General features: G+C 52.4%; 1 protein-coding gene across 1 annotated transcript; it reads left to right on the top strand.

Moving 5' to 3' along the window:
* Nucleotides 1-566: 566 nt before the first annotated feature.
* ITIH1 (inter-alpha-trypsin inhibitor heavy chain 1) lies at nucleotides 567-15,834 on the top strand (the record flags this gene model as incomplete). The annotated part of the gene is made up of 22 exons (XM_080715776.1): nucleotides 567-680; nucleotides 929-949; nucleotides 1,248-1,414; nucleotides 1,854-1,958; nucleotides 2,336-2,498; nucleotides 3,029-3,142; nucleotides 4,250-4,375; nucleotides 4,460-4,576; nucleotides 5,267-5,435; nucleotides 5,523-5,648; nucleotides 6,592-6,773; nucleotides 7,045-7,230; nucleotides 8,195-8,334; nucleotides 10,002-10,156; nucleotides 10,241-10,255; nucleotides 10,624-10,644; nucleotides 11,022-11,102; nucleotides 11,241-11,354; nucleotides 13,132-13,333; nucleotides 14,150-14,322; nucleotides 15,433-15,544; nucleotides 15,705-15,834. 22 exons carry the CDS (start codon nucleotides 567-569, stop codon nucleotides 15,832-15,834), a joined length of 2,733 nt encoding a protein of 910 aa, XP_080571902.1.
* Nucleotides 15,835-18,660: the final 2,826 nt, after the last annotated feature.

Below are 18,660 nucleotides of genomic sequence, written 5' to 3'. Positions count from 1 at the left end.
AATTTCAAAAGTAAAGCTTAAGCCGGGCATGGTGGTGCACACTTGTAATCCCCATGCTTGGGAGGTAGAGACAGGAGGATTGCGCAGGTTCAAAGTCAGCCTCGCTGGTTTAAGAGACCCTGTTTCCAAATAAAAATATAAAAATAGGTCTGGGGGTGTAGCCCGGAGGTAGAAGGGTGTCCAGGAACCCCAATACTACCCCCCAAAAAAATAAAAAATAAAAAAATAAAGCTTAGTGAAGTTTAGAAGTCCCTTTTTATCTGAGATTTCTTGCCTGATGCCATTGGGTCACCAGTACTATCTGGTGCCAGATCGAGGACAATGGGAGCCATCGGGGGTCTTCATAGTTCACGTGGACCAATGTGGTTCTGCACTGGAGTCTGCTGAAGAGTTTACACAGCCCAGAGCTGGGACACCCCACCAAGGAGAAAGCTTTCCTTGCCAATTTTTGATTCCCCGGTTTGTGATATTTACCTTCACTGTGTCTAATGTTTAATCCATGTTTATCCAGCGTGGGTATTGATTAATGGTCTGAGTGAAGTGACAGGCGGCAGGAGCCTGGAGACATGGACGGTGCCATGGGGCTTCGGGTGCTGCTGTATGGGTACCTGGTGTCCATCCTTGCCCTGCAGGCCAGGCCTGCTCCAGGCTTGGCTAGAGGCAGGTCCAAGGGCAGCGAGGTATGTGACTAAGCCCTTAGGGCAGAGACAGGCAGCTGTACCTGGATGGGGCTCTGAAGGGACATGATCCCACACCAGGGATCAGGGATATCCCTACTGCCCGACCACCTCTAACTGGAGAGGTGATCTCCCAGCAGCAGGAGGCGGGGTGAGGAGCAGGGGACACAGACTTGGCCCCACCCTCACCCTGAACAGAGGGCCATGTCCCTGAGCATGCCCCCACACCATGTGCTGGCTTTGTTTTGCAGAAGCGTCAGGCTGTGGACACAGTGAGTGAAAGTCTTGGCAAAAGGGTCTGTGCTAGGGCCCTGATTACAGGTTTGCTTCCCCAGTCCTCTGTTAGGGCTGTAGGCTTCTGTCTCCTGGAAATGGGAGATTATTCCCGCTTTACCTCGTGCTCCACTGCAGTCTTGAGCAGAGAGAAGGGGTCTTCCTGGGAGGTCTGGTCTGCTCTGGCATCTGCGTACCTAGCATCAGACCTGGTGCCAGGGCTCAGTATGACAGGCAGGCTCTCAGTGGCTCAGAGGCTCCTGTCCCAGGCCACAGGTGCCTCATGTCTCACTTCAGACAGTTGATGGTGTGTTCATCCGGAGTTTGAAAGTCAACTGCAAAGTCACCTCTCGCTTCGCCCACTATGTCATCACCAGCCAAGTGGTCAACAGTGCTGACGAAGCCAGGGAAGTGGCCTTCGATGTGGAAATCCCCAAGACGGCCTTCATCAGTGACTTTGCCATGTGTGTGCCCTGCCTGACTCCCAGACCCCATCCTGAAGGTGTCTATTCACAAGTCACAGCCCAGGACCAAAGTGGCAGACAATTCTCTCACTTCCAAATGGGGCACACCTGGCCCCAGATCTGAGCAGAGGGAGAGGCCCTTTAGGTCTGTTCTCAGATCCCATCTTAGAGAGTAGTCTAGGACTTCTGAGTGCATGTTTCCTGCATAGGTCCCATCAAGCAAAGGCCAGCATTAGAGCTGGACTCTGTGACCATGGCTGCCTGACACACCACCCTTGGGTTCCCTGAGCACTGGGCAATGGAAAGCCTATCGGGAGATGCTCTCCTACAAGGGGTCATGTGAACAGGGCCTTCACAGTGTCTAGGCTCAGCACACCTCCAATAGGAAGGACATGTGTGGTCAGGGAGGGCCCCCGAGTGCCTTCTTCCTTCCCTATAGCACAGCAGATGGGAACGCGTTCATCGGGGACATAAAGGACAAAGTGAAGGCATGGAAGCAGTACCGGAAAGCAGCCATCTCAGGAGAGAATGCTGGCCTTGTCAGGTAAGGTCTGGCCCTGCTGGCCGAGCCTCCAGGGCTTCCCATCCAGGACAGCACTAAAGGCTGCAAGGTGGCCTTGGGTGGGGAGAAGCCCCAGGGTGATGGAAGACAAAGCAAACTAACTGCCCAGACCCAGAGGCCAGCCCAGGTTCACTTGGGCCAGGCTGGCATGCAGCTGCCCTTTCCCAGACCTCAGGGAGAAATGGGGCCCCATCCCTGAGACCTGATCCTGACCTTCTGAGAGGAGAGTAAGGGTGAGAAAACCTGGGAGCCGCACTAAAATAAGAGAAATGGATTCCAAGGGCCATGCCTTAGGTGACAAGCATCTACGTGGCACTTACCCTTTTCCTGCCTATTGTTGCCTCTGTTGGCATGTCCAGGGCCTCGGGGAGGAATATGGAACAGTTCACCATCCACATCACCATCGGTCCCCAGAGCAAGGCCACGTTTCAGCTGACCTACGAAGAAGTGCTAAAGCGAAGACTCACACAGTATGACATCGCCATCAAAGTCAAGCCCAAGCAACTGGTGCATCATTTTGAGGTGGATCACAGGTCCAGGGCAGGGCTTGCTTCTGCCTCTTTCACTCTTACCATGGCTCCCAGCACTGGCTCAGCAGTCGCCATGTGCCACCCCAGGCCTGAGCACAGCGGGGAGGGAACTCATTCCTCAGAGCGGCTCCAGTGGGATCTTCTTGGGCAGGGAGCTTCCCAAACCTTTCACCTCCCTCCTCATCTCTGAGCCTCAATTTGCTCATCTGCTGATTGGGGGGTTCCTGCACTTCCTGGGACGGCCACAAGGATCGCAAGAGATACTGAATTTCCAGGTAATTCGTAAATCAGAAAGTCCTGGGCAGCCCAAGGGGCTGTGATTATTGCTGGCCCCTCAGTGGTGGCTGAGTTGATGAATTCAGTCATGCATACTTTCACTCGATAAACGTTTTTGGAGTGTCCACAACACGTCAGGCCCTAAGCTGAGGGCTAGGTGGGCACTGCACACAGTAGGTAGCCAGGTCACATGTTGGCTCTTGGCTGAGACTTGATGTTGGTACAGAATTTGCTTTGATGGTGCAGATCGATGTGGACATCTTTGAGCCCCAGGGTATCAGCAAGCTGGACACGCAGACCACCTTCCTCACCAAGGAACTAGCAGCCCAAACTATCAAGAAGTCCATCTCAGATAAGCAGGTACATGGGATGTTGGGGGACGGTGGTGGGCCCTCAAGGAATCTGTAGCCTGGCCCTCCCCCGTTATGGAATGCTACTACACATACTCGCTTTCCGCTGGGGACCAGGGATGCATCTTTGTTTTCCTAACAATTTTCAAGGATTTTTTTTTTTCCAGTACTGGGGATGGAACCCAGGGACGTTCTACCTCCAAGCTCTACCCCCTGTCCTATTTTTTAATTTTTTATTTTGAAACAAGGTCTCACGAAGCTGCAGAAGGCCTCACTAAGTAGTTGAGTCTGGCCACAAACCAAGATCCTCCTTTTCTCAGCCTCCCAAATGCTAAGATTACAACGTGAGCCACCACACCCAGCTTCAAGGATTTTTTTTTTTTCTCAGTACTGGGGATGGGCCCAGGGGCATTCTACCTCTGAGCTACACTCCCAGCCCTATTTTTTATTCTTTATTTTGAAACAGGGTCTCACTGAGTTGGAAAGGGCCTCACTAAGTATTAGCTGAGGCTGTCTGCGAAACATGATCCTTCTGTCTCAGCCTCCCAAATGCTGGTATTACAACTGTGTGCCACCACGCCTGGCTCTTCAAGGATATTTTTAAATGGGCATCATTTATTTATTTGTTTGTTTATTTATTTATTTATTTATTTATTTATTTATTTATTGGTACTGGGGACTGAATCCAGGGGCATTCTACCTCTGAACTACACCCCAACTACACTCCTTGCCCTATTTTTTATTCCTTATTTTGAAACGGGGTCTCACTAAGTTACAGAGGGCCTCACTAAGTAGCTCAGGCTGTCCACGAGCTGCAATCCTCCGGTCTCAGCCTCCCAAATGCTGGGATTTCAAGCGTGCGCCACCATGCCCAGCATGAGACCCTATTTCAAAAAAAATAGGGCTGGGGAGGTGTGGCTCAAAGGTAGAATGCCCCAGGGTTCAATCCTCAATACCACAAAAAATAAAATAATAAATAGGACTGGGAGTTGTAGCTCAAAGGTAGAATGTTCCTGGATTCAGTCCCCAGTACCATAAAAAAAATTATACACACACACCCCAAATTCTTTTTGTAAATGCATAAATCAGTAATGCTTCATGACATCAACGCTTCCAGGGTCGTGTGCTCTTCCGCCCCACCGTGGGCCAGCAGCAATCCTGTCCCACATGCCCTACGTCCTTGCTGAATGGAGTCTTCAAGGTGACCTATGATGTCAATAGAGACAAGCTCTGTGACCTCCTGGTGAGCCTGCAGCATGGTCCCAACCCCAGAGGATGGGCAAGGGGTGCTTGGGAGAGAGGCCTCCCTCACTCTCCTCTGTTTCAGGTGGCCAATAACTACTTTGCCCACTTCTTCGCTCCCCAAAACTTGACAAACATGAGCAAAAACCTGGTGTTTGTGATTGACATCAGTGGCTCCATGGAAGGCCAGAAAGTGAGGCAGGTAAACTGTGACAGCTAGCTGGTCACCCAGCTGAAACTTCATCAGCCCTATCCCCCACCCTATAAAAGTTTGGCTGCCAGATTCTGCTTTGAGACTTGTGCCCCTGGTGGGAGGCTGGGCAATTTAACCAGAAATCCCAGCAGTTAGGGATTTCTCACTGCGCAATCTTAGGACAGGGCAACCCTTCTTGTTGGCAAAACTGAGGATAATGGTGTCATGGAGCTTCTCAACAGAAAAGGGCATGGGGAGAGGTAACCTGTGCACTACCCGTACAAGTTCTGGGAATAACGAAGGTGGCCTCTGGGGAGGCATCTTCCAGCAGGGAACAGCCTGCTGCCCACAGTGCCCTGAGGCACCCTGCCTCTGGTGTAGCGAAGCCATGGCAGGTCAAGCTGAGTTTTAGAAATGTAGCCTCCTGGGGGCCTTCTTAGTCCTGGCCCACCAACTCCTGATCATTTCTTGCCCCATGCTGGGTGCCTTCTTCATGCCCCTCATCCCCCCCTGGGGCCCAGCAGGGTGCTGCCCTCTTGGAACCACCTGGCTGCCCTATTCATGCCCTCCTGCCTGTCCACTGTGTGCCTCTGTCCTATGGGTCCCTGAAATGAGTATCTGGAGTTGATGATAGGTGGCATCCTGTGGCCACCCTGGCCCCACGCCCTGGGCCCTCCACTAACTAACCTGTCCTTGCAGACCAAGGAAGCACTCCTTAAAATCCTGGGAGACATGCGTCCAGAGGACTACTTTGACCTGGTCCTCTTTGGGTCTCAAGTGCAATCATGGCAGGGCTCCCTGGTGCAAGCATCAGAAGCCAACTTGAAAGCAGCTCAGGACTTTGTACGGCGCTTCTCCTTGGCCGGGGGTAAGGTCAGAGGTCTCAGGCCACTGCGGAATCACCTCTGCTTTCTCAGAACATTTCATACACTGCTCTGATTCCTCTTTTTTAAAGCCACAAACCTAAATGGAGGTTTGCTTCGGGGAATTGAGATCTTGAACAAAGCTCAGGGAAGCCCTGCAGGAGCCAGCAACCAGGCCTCCATCCTCATCATGCTGACAGACGGAGAGCCCACGGAGGGTGAGCACTCTGAAGGCTTCCCGAGGAGGTAGTGATCTCCTCGCTAGCAGAGGTGTTCAAGGTGAAAGATGACGTCAGAAACTCAATAACTGGAGGTGCTGCTGGGGGGCAGAAAGGCTCAGAGTGAAGTCCAGAGCTGGTCTGAAAACTTAATTCAGACCACAAAGTCCGTGGGAATTTCGGGCTGTACTTCTGTCCTGTGAACTGGGAATTGGGGGAGTTTCTGCATGACATGGGCCTGCACAGGGCCCTGGAGGATGAGTCGGATTTCTAGGCTGAGTTTAATGGACTATGTATTCAGCACCTACTAGGTGCCAAGTACTGAAAAGAGATACCAAAAGAAGAAGAAATGTCCTCGTCCTCAGTGGCTCAGGGTCCACCAGGGGAGGTTGACCCAGGAGGAGCAGAAGCTCTGCCAAGTCCCTTGAGAGAACAGGAACCACAGATAAGGGACACCTGGCCCAGGTGAGGTGCAGGAAGGCTGCCTGGAGGAGGTGAATTGTGAGCTGGAGGACAGAGAAGCTCAGAGTGAAATCCAGTTCATTCTGGAAGGAAGAGAAGGAGACAGGAAGGGATCCTGGGCAGAGGGGGCAGCTTCAGAAAGAAAAAAAAAATGTATGTTTGATAGGGCCTTCTCAGGAATTGTGGACACATGCAGAACATGACATGGTTGGGGGGGGGGGAGTGCCAAGGCCTTGCAGATCACAGCAAGTAGCTGTGGGACAGTTTAGAACAGAATCAGATCCACTCGTGATAGAGCTGCAGGGAGCTCTGTGGCCACTGCAGCTGCCAGGTGAGCAGAGGGGAGGTGATGCCTCCAGCTTCCTACAGAGGCTGCGGGTGGTCTGGGATGGGGGCTTGGTCCCCAGGGAGTGTTCCCCAAAGCCTTCTAGCGTCCTACGTGCCTGTGGCATCCAATCACTGTTTGGATGTGTGGCTGCAGGGGTGACGGACCGTTCCCAAATCCTCAAGAATGTCCGAGAAGCCATCCAGGGCAGGTTCCCACTCTATAACCTGGGCTTCGGCCACGACCTGGACTTCAACTTCCTGGAAGTCATGTCCTCGGAAAACAATGGATGGGCCCAGAGAATCTATGAGGATCATGATGCCACTCAGCAGCTACAGGTCTCCCTCACACCCCACATACCCCGACAGCATGCATGGGAGCCCAGCCTTGGCGGCTGTTTGCCCAGTAGCACAGAGGACAAGATAAAGCTCTGATATGGAGTTCAAATCCACTGTGTGACCTTGATCCATTCAAAGAGGCTACTTAACCTCTTTAAGCCTCAGATTCTTCCTCTAAATTGGAGATCCTGATACCCCACTTTGTGAGCTGACTTCTCTCCAAAGGTGCCCAAGGTGCTCAGCTTTGAGTCTGCACTTCCTATCCCTGCAGGGTTTCTACAACCAGGTATCCAGTCCCCTTCTGGTGGACGTGGAGTTGCAGTACCCCCAGGATTCTGTCTTGGCCCTGACCCAGCACCGACATAAGCAGTACTACGATGGCTCAGAGATCGTGGTGGCTGGGCGCATTGCTGACCACAAACTGGGCAACTTCAAAGCCGATGTGCAGGCCCGTGGAGTAAGTGGTGAGCCCTGCAGGGTGGAAAGGCCAGGCAGCACCCAAAGACTCCAAACGCACAGTGTTCCCCACCCCGACCTGCCCCCAGGAGCCTGTCTTTCCACTGAGTAGTATCCTCATCCCCATCTTGCCACACACACCGCAGGCCTGGGGCTGGACAGGCTGGAATGGGGGAAGCATGGCCTTTAGCTGTAATTCCTTGGCCCCTGTTACTCTTCACATCATTCCTCCTAGGGTATGAGATAATAAGAGGTCATCTCTCCCTTCTTACTTAGACGCCTACTGTGTGCCAGGCTTTGTGTCGTGGTGCAAGCATCTCTGTGTACCTCTAGGTTAGGAGTCATAGGGATGGGAGACCTGGACCCTACCCTTCAGGGCATAGAATCAAGCCACTCAGGCCTTGAGTGAGGGGAGCTGAGCTGGACTCTGGCACTGCCCTGACCAGCTGGAAGACTTGGGGCAAGTGAATTCGGCTGTCTAGGCCTCAGTTTCATTTTCTGTACCATCAGAGGTAACATTGTGTTATGTAGGGTAAATGGAATAATCCAGGTTATACCCCTATACACTGCCTGGTGCATAGGACCCCCTTGGGAAGTGGATGCTCTTATTGTAGCCAGGAAGCAAAGGCACATTTGTGTGCTGTGGCAAGTTGAATGGGGCAGCCCATCTGGGCATCTGGAGAAGCAGATCATAGAAACAGCTGGGGTAACTCCATGAGGGCAGGGCTGGTCCTACACCCCACAGGACTCCGGGGCTTACATTAAGCCTGGCTCACAGGCAGTGCTAGGCTAGGATCTGAGGAATGAATGAATGAATGGGGATGAGAAAAACAAGCTCAGAAAAGAGGATAATGCCGAGAGTGAAGCTACAGAGAACAGATGGCGGAGGGGTCTTCAGAGCCATGGGTGCCAGCTAAGGTGTGTTCCACATGGCACACAGCCTCTATCCCCATCTCAACTCTCAGGAGGGACAAGAATTCAGGACAACCTGCCTAGTGGATGAGGAAAAGATGAAGAAACTGCTCCAAGAGCGTGGCCACATGCTGGAGAACCACGTCGAGCGCCTCTGGGCCTACCTCACCATCCAGGAGCTGCTGGCCAAGCGGTAGGCCCTGCAGCTTGAGGAGCGGGCAGTGGCCCGCCCAGAGTCCTCTGTGCCCTGGAGAACAGAGAAGGGGTGGTTCTGGGTCTTCAGGGTTATAAGTGGGTCAAATTTACTTTTCTCCTGTTTTTCTAGCTGAGTTAATATCAACCAGTTAGTCAACAGAGGGGGTGGGGCCCACTGGGGGACAGGACAGCCTGATGTTGACCCCACTGAGCTGCCTGGGAGGAGGCTGCTGTGTCTACACTCGCTCACTCAGTCCTCACGATGTGGGGGAATTTCCTCATTACCCTACTAAACAGATGAGCAATTTGAGGCTCAGAGAGGCCACTCGCCTGAATCTCATAGCTATTAAATCCCCTCAATCTCCAGGAGTTCTCTGTGGTAGGTCGTGAGACTTTGAGGTCCCTGAAGCCCTGGCCACTGAACAGGGCTCTGTGGGTGCTTAATATGCATTGGTTGAATGAGTGAATGAGTGAACACAGGGTGAAAGGAGAGGGAAGGGCTGGGTGTGGGGGCACACACCTGTAATCCCATTGGAGCCTAAGACAGGCGGCTCTCAGGCTCAGGGAGAGCATCGGCAACATAGTGAGCCTCTCAGCAACCTAGCAAGACCCTTCTCAAAACAGAGAATAAAGAAGGGGCTGAGGCTGGGCCTGGCAGTGCGTGCTTCTCATCCCAGTACTTGGGAGGCTGAGAATGGAGGATCTCAGGTTCATGGCCAGCCTCAGCTACCTAGTGAGGTCCTGTTTCAAAATAAAGAATAAAAAATAGGGCTGGGGGTGTAGCTTAGAGGTAGAATGCCCCTGAGTTCCATTCCAGCTACCACAAAAAGGGTGGGGGCTGGAGTGTAGCTTGGAGGTAGAATGCCCTGGGTTCAACCTACAGTACCACAAAGAAAGATGAAAGAAAGAAAGAAAGAGAGAAAGAGAGAAAGGGAGAGAGAGAGAAAGGAAGGAAGAAAGAAAGAAAGAGAAAGAAAGAAAGGGAGAGAGAGAGAAAGGAAGGAAGGAAGGAAGGAAAGAAAAAAGGAAGGAAGAGAGAAAGTCAGGCATGGTTGTATGCAGGAGGTAGAAACAGGAGGATCGCAGTTCGGGAACAGCCTCAGCTACTTAGCAAGGCCCTTCGCAACTCAGTGAGACCCTGTTTAAAAAATAAAAAGACAAAAAATAGGGCTGGGGGTGTAGCTCAGAGGTACAATGGCCCTGGGTTCTATCCCTGGTACCGCAAGAAAATAAAAAAATAAAAAATAAATAAAAGGAGGCCTAGGGTGCAGCTCAGAGGTAGAATTCCCTTGGGTTCAATCCCCAGTACCATAAATTAATTAAAAAGGCTGGTGGTATCTAGGTATGGTGGTACATACTTTAATCCAGTACTTAGGAGTCTGAGACAGGAGGATCACCACAGGTTTGAAACAGCTTTAGCAATTTAGTAAGACTCTCAGCAACTCAGTGGGACCCTGTTTTAAGACAAAAAATAAGAGCTGAAGATGTAGCATAGAAATGGAATGCCCCTGGGTTCTACACCCGGTACACACACACACACACACACACACACACACACAAAAGGGCTGGATTAAAGAAAAGAAAAGGGGGGTCCCTTTTACTGGATAAATGGGATGCATCCTTACCTGAGTGGGGTCTTGGAGCTGGTACCTGTCTTGTACACAGGATGAAGGCGGAAGGGGAAGAGAGGGCCAACCTGTCATCTCAGATCCTGAAGATGTCATTGGACTATCAGTTTGTGACCCCACTGACCTCCATGACCATCAGGGGCATGGCAGACCAGGATGGACTGGAGCCCACCATTGATAAGACCACAGAAGGTATGGGCAGGGTTCTGCAGGGTGTGGGGGCTGAGAGCTAAATATATTCTGGGCTTTAATTCTCTTCTTTTTCCCCTCTTACAGATTCTCAGCCCTTGGGTGAGTTTTAAATCATGCTGGTTTTCATGTGGGGCTCTAGGCAACAGGACTGGGGTGCATGCTCTAGTCCCCTGGCCAGGAAGCTCCCTGCTCCCACTCATTCTTGGGCTACTTCCTTCCCTGAGACACCCTTCCCCTGCTTCCCTGCAAACTGCGTGTTGCATCCTTCCTGTTTCATGAGTGCGTGCACAGCCTGAACCCCACACCAGCCTCTTTTGGGCCCCTCTGCATGCACCAACAAGCATCTGTGAGGAGGTCTGAGACCCCCAAAAGGGAAGGCCTGGGCCCAGGGTGTGCTTGTGGACGGAGCTGCATGCCCTGTGTTGGGGTGCTGTGGTGACTGTGCCTTTTATCCTTGTCTTCTGCAGAAATGTTGGGACCCAGAAGGAGTAAGTGGCCACCATCCCGGCATTTGTATTTCTACCCCTCTCCTGGCTCCACTCTGATCAAAGCCTCTAGACGACCACCCTTTCCAGCTCTCTGCACTGCCCCCACCAGGGGTCCCTAGGACAGTCTCCCTGACAAGGGCCTAGACTCCCCGAAGAGACTCCTCCATGGGAGGAGTCAGAGGGGCAAGATCCCCATGCTGGGTCAGACTGCTGTCCCTATAACCTGAGAGACAGTCAAGGGCACGGGATGCTCTGTGGCTGCCTCTGCTCCTGGGGCCTCAGGCCCGCTGGCCTGGGTGGAAGGGGGTGTCAAAAAGGACTGGCAGCCCCCAAAGGCCTAGGTGCCCCTTCTCAATGCCCCTCGCTCCCTTCTGCAGCGTTCGTACTATCAGCCACACAGCCATCTCCCACTCGCACCAGCCCCAACTTCCAGAAGTTGCCAAACCAGGTGACAGGCGGTGAGTCCTTGAGAGGGTCTGAGGGGCGACCCTGCTCGGCGCCCACCCTGCCTGGTCCACCTCTTTCTGGGGACCTGCCTGGTTGAATGCCTACCTCGTCTGGTACCCACTCTAACGAACTCCATGCTGTGTCCCCAGTGGACACCGATCCCCACTTTATCATCCATGTGCCCCAGAAAGAGGATGCCCTATGCTTCAATATCAACGAGGAGCCGGGTGTGATCCTGAGCCTGGTACATGATCCCGACACAGGTATGGTGGATGTCATGTCCTCTGCCAGACAGGGCAGGTCCATGGCTCCTCCACCCTCCACGTTCAGCCATGGGCAGGACTGTGGCCACGGCCTCCACTGCCCACTGCCTGGTGCACTGTCATCCTGCTGGGGTCTGCCTGCTTCTTCTCTTTTTATGTCCTGGGTTGGACCCTACAGGAGACTGGCTTTGTGGGTATGCTACGCATACAGGTGCACAGGACCTATACTTAGAAGGACTTCATACTTGGCTTAATGCTTTGCTCTTGCTGTCTAGAAATCCTTAACCATTTTAAAACAAGGGAAGGGGCCCCTTGGCTGGGTGTGATAGTGCACCCTGTATTCTCAGAATTTAGGAGGCTGAGACAGGAGGATCGCCAATTAGTGGCCAGCCTCAGATACTTAGTAAGGCCTTCCACAATTTAGTGAGACCCTGTTTTAAAACGAAGAATAAAGCCGGGCGTGGTGGTACACGCTTGTAAACCCAGCATTTGGGAGGCTGAGACCGGAGGATTGCAGGTTCACAGCCAGCCTCAGCTACTTAGTGAGGCCTTCCGCAACTTAGTGAAACCCTGTTTCGAAATAAAAAATAGGGCAGGGGTGTAGCTCAGAGGTCGAATGCCCCTGGGTTCCATCCCCACACCCACAAGAAAGAAAGAAAGAAAGAAAGAAAGAAAGAAAGAAAGAAAGAAAGAAAGAAAGAAAGAAAGAAAGAAAATAGGGCTGGGAGTATATCTGGGAGGTAGAATGCCCCAGGTTTCATCCCCAGTACCACAAAAAAAAAAAAAAAATGTAATAAGGACTGAAAGCATATGGAGGTATAGCTCAAAGGTACAATGCTCCTGGGTTCAATCTCAGTACCACAAAAATAAACAAATTAAAAAAAAAAACAAGAGGCCCTCATTCTTATCTCATAGTAGGTCTTGCAAATCACACAGGGGTCTGGCTCACCTTTCCCACAGCATGGCTACCTGGGTGTCAAAGTGACTCTCCCCAGCAGTGCCAGGTGGTGGGCTCACTTCCCTCTTTATCTCGTGGCCCTTTCCCCTCTTCTCTCCCTCCCCGTCCAGTCAATCCAGTAGCACGAGTTTGCTGAGCATCAGTGGGAACCAAGGCTGTCTGTGTCCTCATAGGGGTTAGGAAAGGGACCAAAATTCTTAGATGATCCAGGCATAGTGTCAAATGCCCGTAATCCCAGTGCTTGAGAGGCCAAGACAGGAGGATCCCAGGTTCAAGACCGGCCTCGGCAACTTAGAAAGACCCTCAGTAACTTTGCAAGACCATTTGAATAAAGTGCTGAGGTTGTAGCTCAGAGGTAGAACTCCCCAGGGTTCAATCTCAGTACCAAAACAAATAAACAAAACAAAAAAAACTTAGATGATCATTTCAGATTGTTGGGATAGTGAAGATGGAGAGGTCATTTGAACTGTTTAGGCCAGCGGAGGCCTCTGTGAAGAGGCCCCACAAATGCATTTCCAGCACCTGCTGTGACAGGGACCGGGGCCACCAAGAAGGAGCAGGCTGGGCCTGTCCTCAGGGAGACAAGACCTCTGTTAGAGCCCAGAATGGAGAGCTAAGTTCAGGGTGCCTGCTGTGTAGGAGGGCCAGGGAGCGAGGTGGGAAGGAAGAAGAGGTGGTACCGTGAACAGGACCAGCCCCGAATGCCCCAAGACGGCATGGCAGGAGCGGCGCGAGCGGCGCAGGGGCCTCCAGGAAGGAAGCGCAGCATGATCAAGGCGGGGACCGCTCCCTGACCAGATGCCCCTCGCCCCACTGCAGGTTTCTCAGTGAATGGGCAGCTTGTGGGCAATGAGGCCAGGAGCCCTGGGCAGCACGAGGGCACATACTTCGGCCGACTGGGAATCGCAAACCCGGCAACAGACTTCCAGCTGGAAGTGACTCCTCAGAACATCACACTGAACCCGGGCTTGGGCGGGCCCGTGTTCTCCTGGAGGGACCAGGCTGCACTGCGGCAGGATGGGTAACTACGCTGAGCCTGGGAGGGGAGACAGAGGAGGGGAGGCCTGGGTCAAAGCCCAAAGGCCCCAGTGCCAGCTTTGCTCCCTGCACCTGCAGAACCCAGGCCTCTCAAGCAGAGCGAGACTCTGTAGGCCCCCGGGCCCACCTCCCTTGGCTCCTGGGTGGTGCTCTGGTCTGGCTGCCTGTGCCCTCACCTGAATTCCACTCCCATCTCCACCAAGCAAAGCCAGCTCATCCTCCCAGGACCAGCAAAAAGCTGCTTCTTCCCTTGAGCCCTCCTGCTCTCTTAATCTGATGAATCCCAGGTTCTCTGGGCTTCCCTTCTGGTACCTGTCTCAATCTGCCTTGTCTCATGCTTATTCCTTCTTTCACTCTTACATTTATTCTACAAATTCTGCTGAGCATCAAAGCTTGGTTCTGGGCAGCAGAGCTACAGGAAGAGGTGGACTGAGTTTGCTGTGGAAGACAGGTGTTGAATAGGAGTGAGGGGGCACAGATTCTGAGAGTAGACTGGCTGGAGTCTAAGTCCTGGTTCCACTGATTACCAGCTGTGCGACCTTGGGCAAGTTATTTAACCTATCTGAGCCTCGGTCATCATAGAACCGAAACAAAAAGTGCAGTTTGCAGAGAAGACTTTTCCCAGGGCCTGGTGTATCATGTCACATACAATAGCAGTACCTGGGAGGAGCATGGAGCAAATAACACCAACCAGCTGGGGCGAAGGCCTCAGGCGGTGGTCATAAGAGCTGGGTATCAGAGGATGAGGGCAGGTGGATGGAGGGGATGCAGTGCAGCAGCGCCTGCCCTTGCCCTGCAGCGTGGTGGTGACCGTCAATAAGAAGAGGAGCCTGGTGGTGTCCCTGGACAACGGGGCCACTTTTGAGGTTGTCCTGCACCACGTGTGGAAGGGGAGTACAGTCCACCGAGACTTCCTGGGCTTCTACGTGCTAGACAGTCGCCGGATGTCAGCCCGGACACATGGGCTATTGGGTATGGCTGGCCAGGCCGGTAGAGCTGTGGCCGGGTGTTGAAGGCAGTGTTGCTCATGGTTCCCGGGGGCACCAAGACAGTCCAGTCTCCAACATGGCTTCCAACACCCAGAGCTCTAAAGATGGGTTGTCCTGGTGAGGGTGGTGTCCTCAAAAAGGTTGTAATCAAACACACAGTGAGGGGCTGGAGTGTGGCTCCGGGGTAGAGCACTTGCCTAGGATGTGCGAGCCCTGGATTCCATTCCCAGCACCACAAACAAACAACAACAACAACAACAACAACAACAACAACAACAACAACAACAACAAAAGAAATACCCACAGTGAAAAACCCAGTGGAAGTGAGTGGGGGGAGGCCTGGTCAGCAAACAGAAAAGCCCAGGCCACTCCCCGGGTCCTGTGAGCAGGACAGGTCTTCAGCTGCACTGCTCTGTTTGTGGCCAGCTGTCACGCTTGCTCCCTAAGGGAAGCTGCACCTCAAACCTCTCTCCCTAGCCAGGTGGGTTTAACTGGAATTGATTAAAAAGGCAGGAGGCAGGACCACCTGGGAATATATCTGCATCTCTACAGCAAGGGAGCTGAGATGGCTTTTAATAATCGGGATTTATCGGAAATCATCAAGCCCTTGAGGGGGCCGTGGTGGTGCACGCTTGTAATTCCAGCGCTTGGGAAGCTGGATCAGGAGGATTGCACAAGTTTGAAGCCAGCCTCAGCTACTTAGTGAGAAAAAGAAATAATCAAGCCCTTAGCTGGGCACTGTGGCACACACCTGTAATCCCAGTACTTGGGAGGCTGAGGCAGGAGGATCACAGGTTCCAGGACAGCTGTAGCAACTTAGATCCTATTTCAAAATAAAAAGTAAAAAGGGCTGAGAGTGTAACTTGGAGGCAGAATGCTCTTGGCTTCAATCCCCAGCACCAAAAGAAGAAAGAAAGACAAAAGAAAGAAAGAAAATAAGGAAGGGAGGGAGGGAGGAAAGAAGGAAGAAGGCAGGCAGACAGGCAGGCAGGAAGGAGCCCTTGAAACCGCTGTTGGAGCAGCTTGCTTAGGCTGAGTGCAGAACAGGAGTGATCCCTCAACAGTCACCTCTGCCCCCAATGTGCCTTCCCAGGACAATTCTTCCACCCCCTTGATTTTGAAGTGTCTGACCTCCATCCAGGCTCTGACCCCATCAAGTCAGATGCCACAATGCTGGTGAAGAGCCGCCGGCTGACAGTCACCAGGTGGGTGGCTGCTCTTGGAAACTCCTGCTGTGGCTGCTTTTTGCTCCCAATTGTTTCTGGGGACCTTCCTCTAGGTGCCACCTGGATGGGGCGAGTTTCCTGGGGAGATGAAACCTTGCCAGGTCTGAAGGATGACCCCAGCTGATTTGTCTGTCCCCAGAGGCTTGCAGAAGGACTACAGCAAGGACCCCCGGCACGGGGCAGAGGTCTCCTGCTGGTTTGTTCACAACAACGGAGCAGGACTGATTGACGGCGTTCACACTGACTATATCGTCCCTGCCATCTTCTGAGCCCTCCAGCCAGCATGCCAGCTTTCCCTTGGGATCATGGCAGAGGAGGAAGGCCGAACCCTGATCTGTTATGTCTCCTTGACTAAGCTGTTCCTGGGTGTTGAAGTACCCTTTGACTTCCATTAAAGAGAGGCTAAGTTCAGTCTAGCGCTGGCTGCTTTGGGGGAAGGAGGGTGGCATGAGATGGAAAGCATGGTTCAAAGCTGAGAGGGGAGCTCCCCCAACTCTGTACCCACCCACTGCACCCCGTTCTCTGTGACTGCTGGGCCTCACTCCCTGCCCTCTAAGATCCCTGAGAGCCCCCTGCATATAGCTCCACTTGCAGGCCTGGAGACTCACAGATGCTCTGGACACCTGGGTAGTCCTCACTGACCCAGAGCTTCCTGTAGTCAGGTGCTAAGTACTTACTTGAATTCTCTAAATCTATGCTCCCAGCTCCCTAGGGAATACTTTTATCATGTCTATTTACAACTGGGGAAACCATAGTTACGTAATCTATCCAAAGTCACTCAGCTTCTCAGTGGTAGAGCTGGAACTTGAACCCTGTGCCACCATCACACATGTGTCATTTGTGACTGCTCTGGTCAGCTGGGAGGTAGATGGCCAAAGCCTGTTGGGACTTGGTTCTGATAACTTAGGAGAAACATATGGAAGAACTATTTCCAGATATTCTTGGGTCCTGGATAAGTCTATGAGGAAAAAGAGGAGAAGGAGGAAGAGGAGGAGGAGGAAGAAGAGGAGGAGAAGGAGGAGGATGAAGAGGAGGAGGAGGCTGCACCATTTCAGTCAGGGCCTTCAGCTTAGCCTCATTTCCCTGATGGGCTTGGCAACTTCTGAAAGCCAGGCTGGAACTTCCTGATGACAGCCACTGCCCAGAGCTGGGATTTCAGGGGCCCAGGAACCATGCTCACTGAACTGTCACACTGACATCTAGGATTACCCCTTCTCTTGGCTTAGCCTTGGAACCCAGAAAACTCAACACTACAGACAGCAGGGAGCTGGATCCACTGACCATCCACATGGAGGTGGAAGGGCCCCACCAACTCCATTTCAAAGAGTTTCTGCTTTTTTCTCTGCTGCCTTCTGTTCAGTTTCTGCTACAAATGAAGGCTATAGGGACCCAGATAGGACAAGGACTGATATTGACAGCCCAGACAAAAAAAATCAAATGTTGAGCTCAAAGGTTGCCCCCGGTCTGGGAACACAGTGTTCTTTATGCAGGAGGGGTGGCCATTTGAGGCTTACGGGCAGCTTAGCTTTTAAGGTGTCCTGGGCTTCTACAGGGAGAGTGTAGGCTGCCAGTTGGCTGGGTCAGCCTAGGCATGCCCTGCCCATCTGGGGCTTCCTCTTCCCCTCCTGCAAAATGGAAATGGGGATTCCATGTAATTCTAAAGAGAAATTCCATGTAATTCTAAATTCATTCTTCATAATAACTATGGTTCTCTTCAAGACCCCAGCTATCCTGTGTGTGTGTGTGTGTGTGTGTGTGTGTGTGTGTGTACTGGGACTTGAATCCAGGAGCATTCTACCTCTAAGCTACACATCCAGCCCTTTTTATTTTTGCATTTTTAATTTTGAGACGGAGTCTCACTAAATTACCCAGGCTGGCCTCAAGCTTGCGATCCTCTTGCCTCAGCCCCCTGAGCCACTGGACTCTCAGGTGTGAACCACCGCACCTGGATCCTGGGGGCCTCTAAAGCTGCTTCAGGATCCCTATTTTGAGTAGCCCCTCTCCTCTAACTGAAAGCATTAGGTGAGAAGGTGGTAGTCTGGATGAAGAGGTAGGAAGAGGTTCTGTGAGCACCTGCTGAGCCAGGAGGAAGAGCCATTGGGCGTAGTAGATATAGGTGTTGAAAACGACCATGTAAACATGATGTTCACAAAGCCAGGACCAGAAAGCCTGACACAGCGCTCAGGGGTCTTCTGTCCACTCCTGAGTGTCAGCACTTGCTGGGTTTGCGCTCTGTCAGGCCGCAGCTGTACACCTGCAGCCAGTGGCATCGGTGTCAAGGTTCTGGGCCCCTGGATGGAACAGGTGTCTCACAGCCAGGCGTCAGGCACAGCCACCTCCGCGACCCTGCCACTGAACTGCTGACTTAGCAACCCTCTGTCATTGTTCTGTGGCTCCTGCTGCTTCCAGTGGTGAACTTGCCCTTCTTGTGGCCGCCTGTATCACAACTTCTGCTTTCTGCCTCCTCTCTTCCCTGCTCCCGGAAACCAACTCTCTTTGTCCATTTGACAGTCAGGCTGAGCGTTTTTGCTTTCTTTCCGGAACTGGGGATGGAACCCAGTGGCATTCTACCTCCCAGATGCACCCCCAGCCCTGTTTTTTATTCTTTATTTTGAAACAGGGTCTTGCTAAGTTGCAGAGGGACTCACTGAATAGCTGAGGTTGGCTGCAAACCTGTAATCCACCTGTTTCAGCCTCCTGAGTACTGGGATTACAAGCGGGCACCAGCACACTTGGCAGGGCTGAGTTTTTGTTTTGTTTGTTTGTTGGTGGTACTGGGGATGGAACCCAAGGGCTTTCTACCTCCGGGCTATACTCCCAGACCTATTTTATATTTTATTTGGAAACAGGGTCTCACTAAGTTGCTGAGAGCCTCACTCAGTAGCTGAGGCTGGCTTCGAACCTATGCGATCCTCTTGTCTCAGCCTCCCAAGTGTGGGGATTACAAGCGTGCGCCACCACGCCTGGCAGGGCTGAGCTTTTTTAACTGATGGGTACCACCCGTCAGTTAGCTGGGTTAGGAGCAGGCATCCTGTCAATTCTGCTCACCAGTGGGAGGGGCATGGGGTTAGCTTTGCTTGGAGAAGTCATTGGTA

The sequence above is a fragment of the Muscardinus avellanarius genome (genome assembly GCF_963383645.1).
Source record: "Muscardinus avellanarius genome assembly, chromosome: 18".
In the NCBI taxonomy this organism is placed as follows: domain Eukaryota; kingdom Metazoa; phylum Chordata; class Mammalia; order Rodentia; family Gliridae; genus Muscardinus; species Muscardinus avellanarius.
The sequence above is the reverse complement of the archived record's forward strand: the minus strand, read 5'-3'. Positions and strand labels throughout refer to the sequence as shown.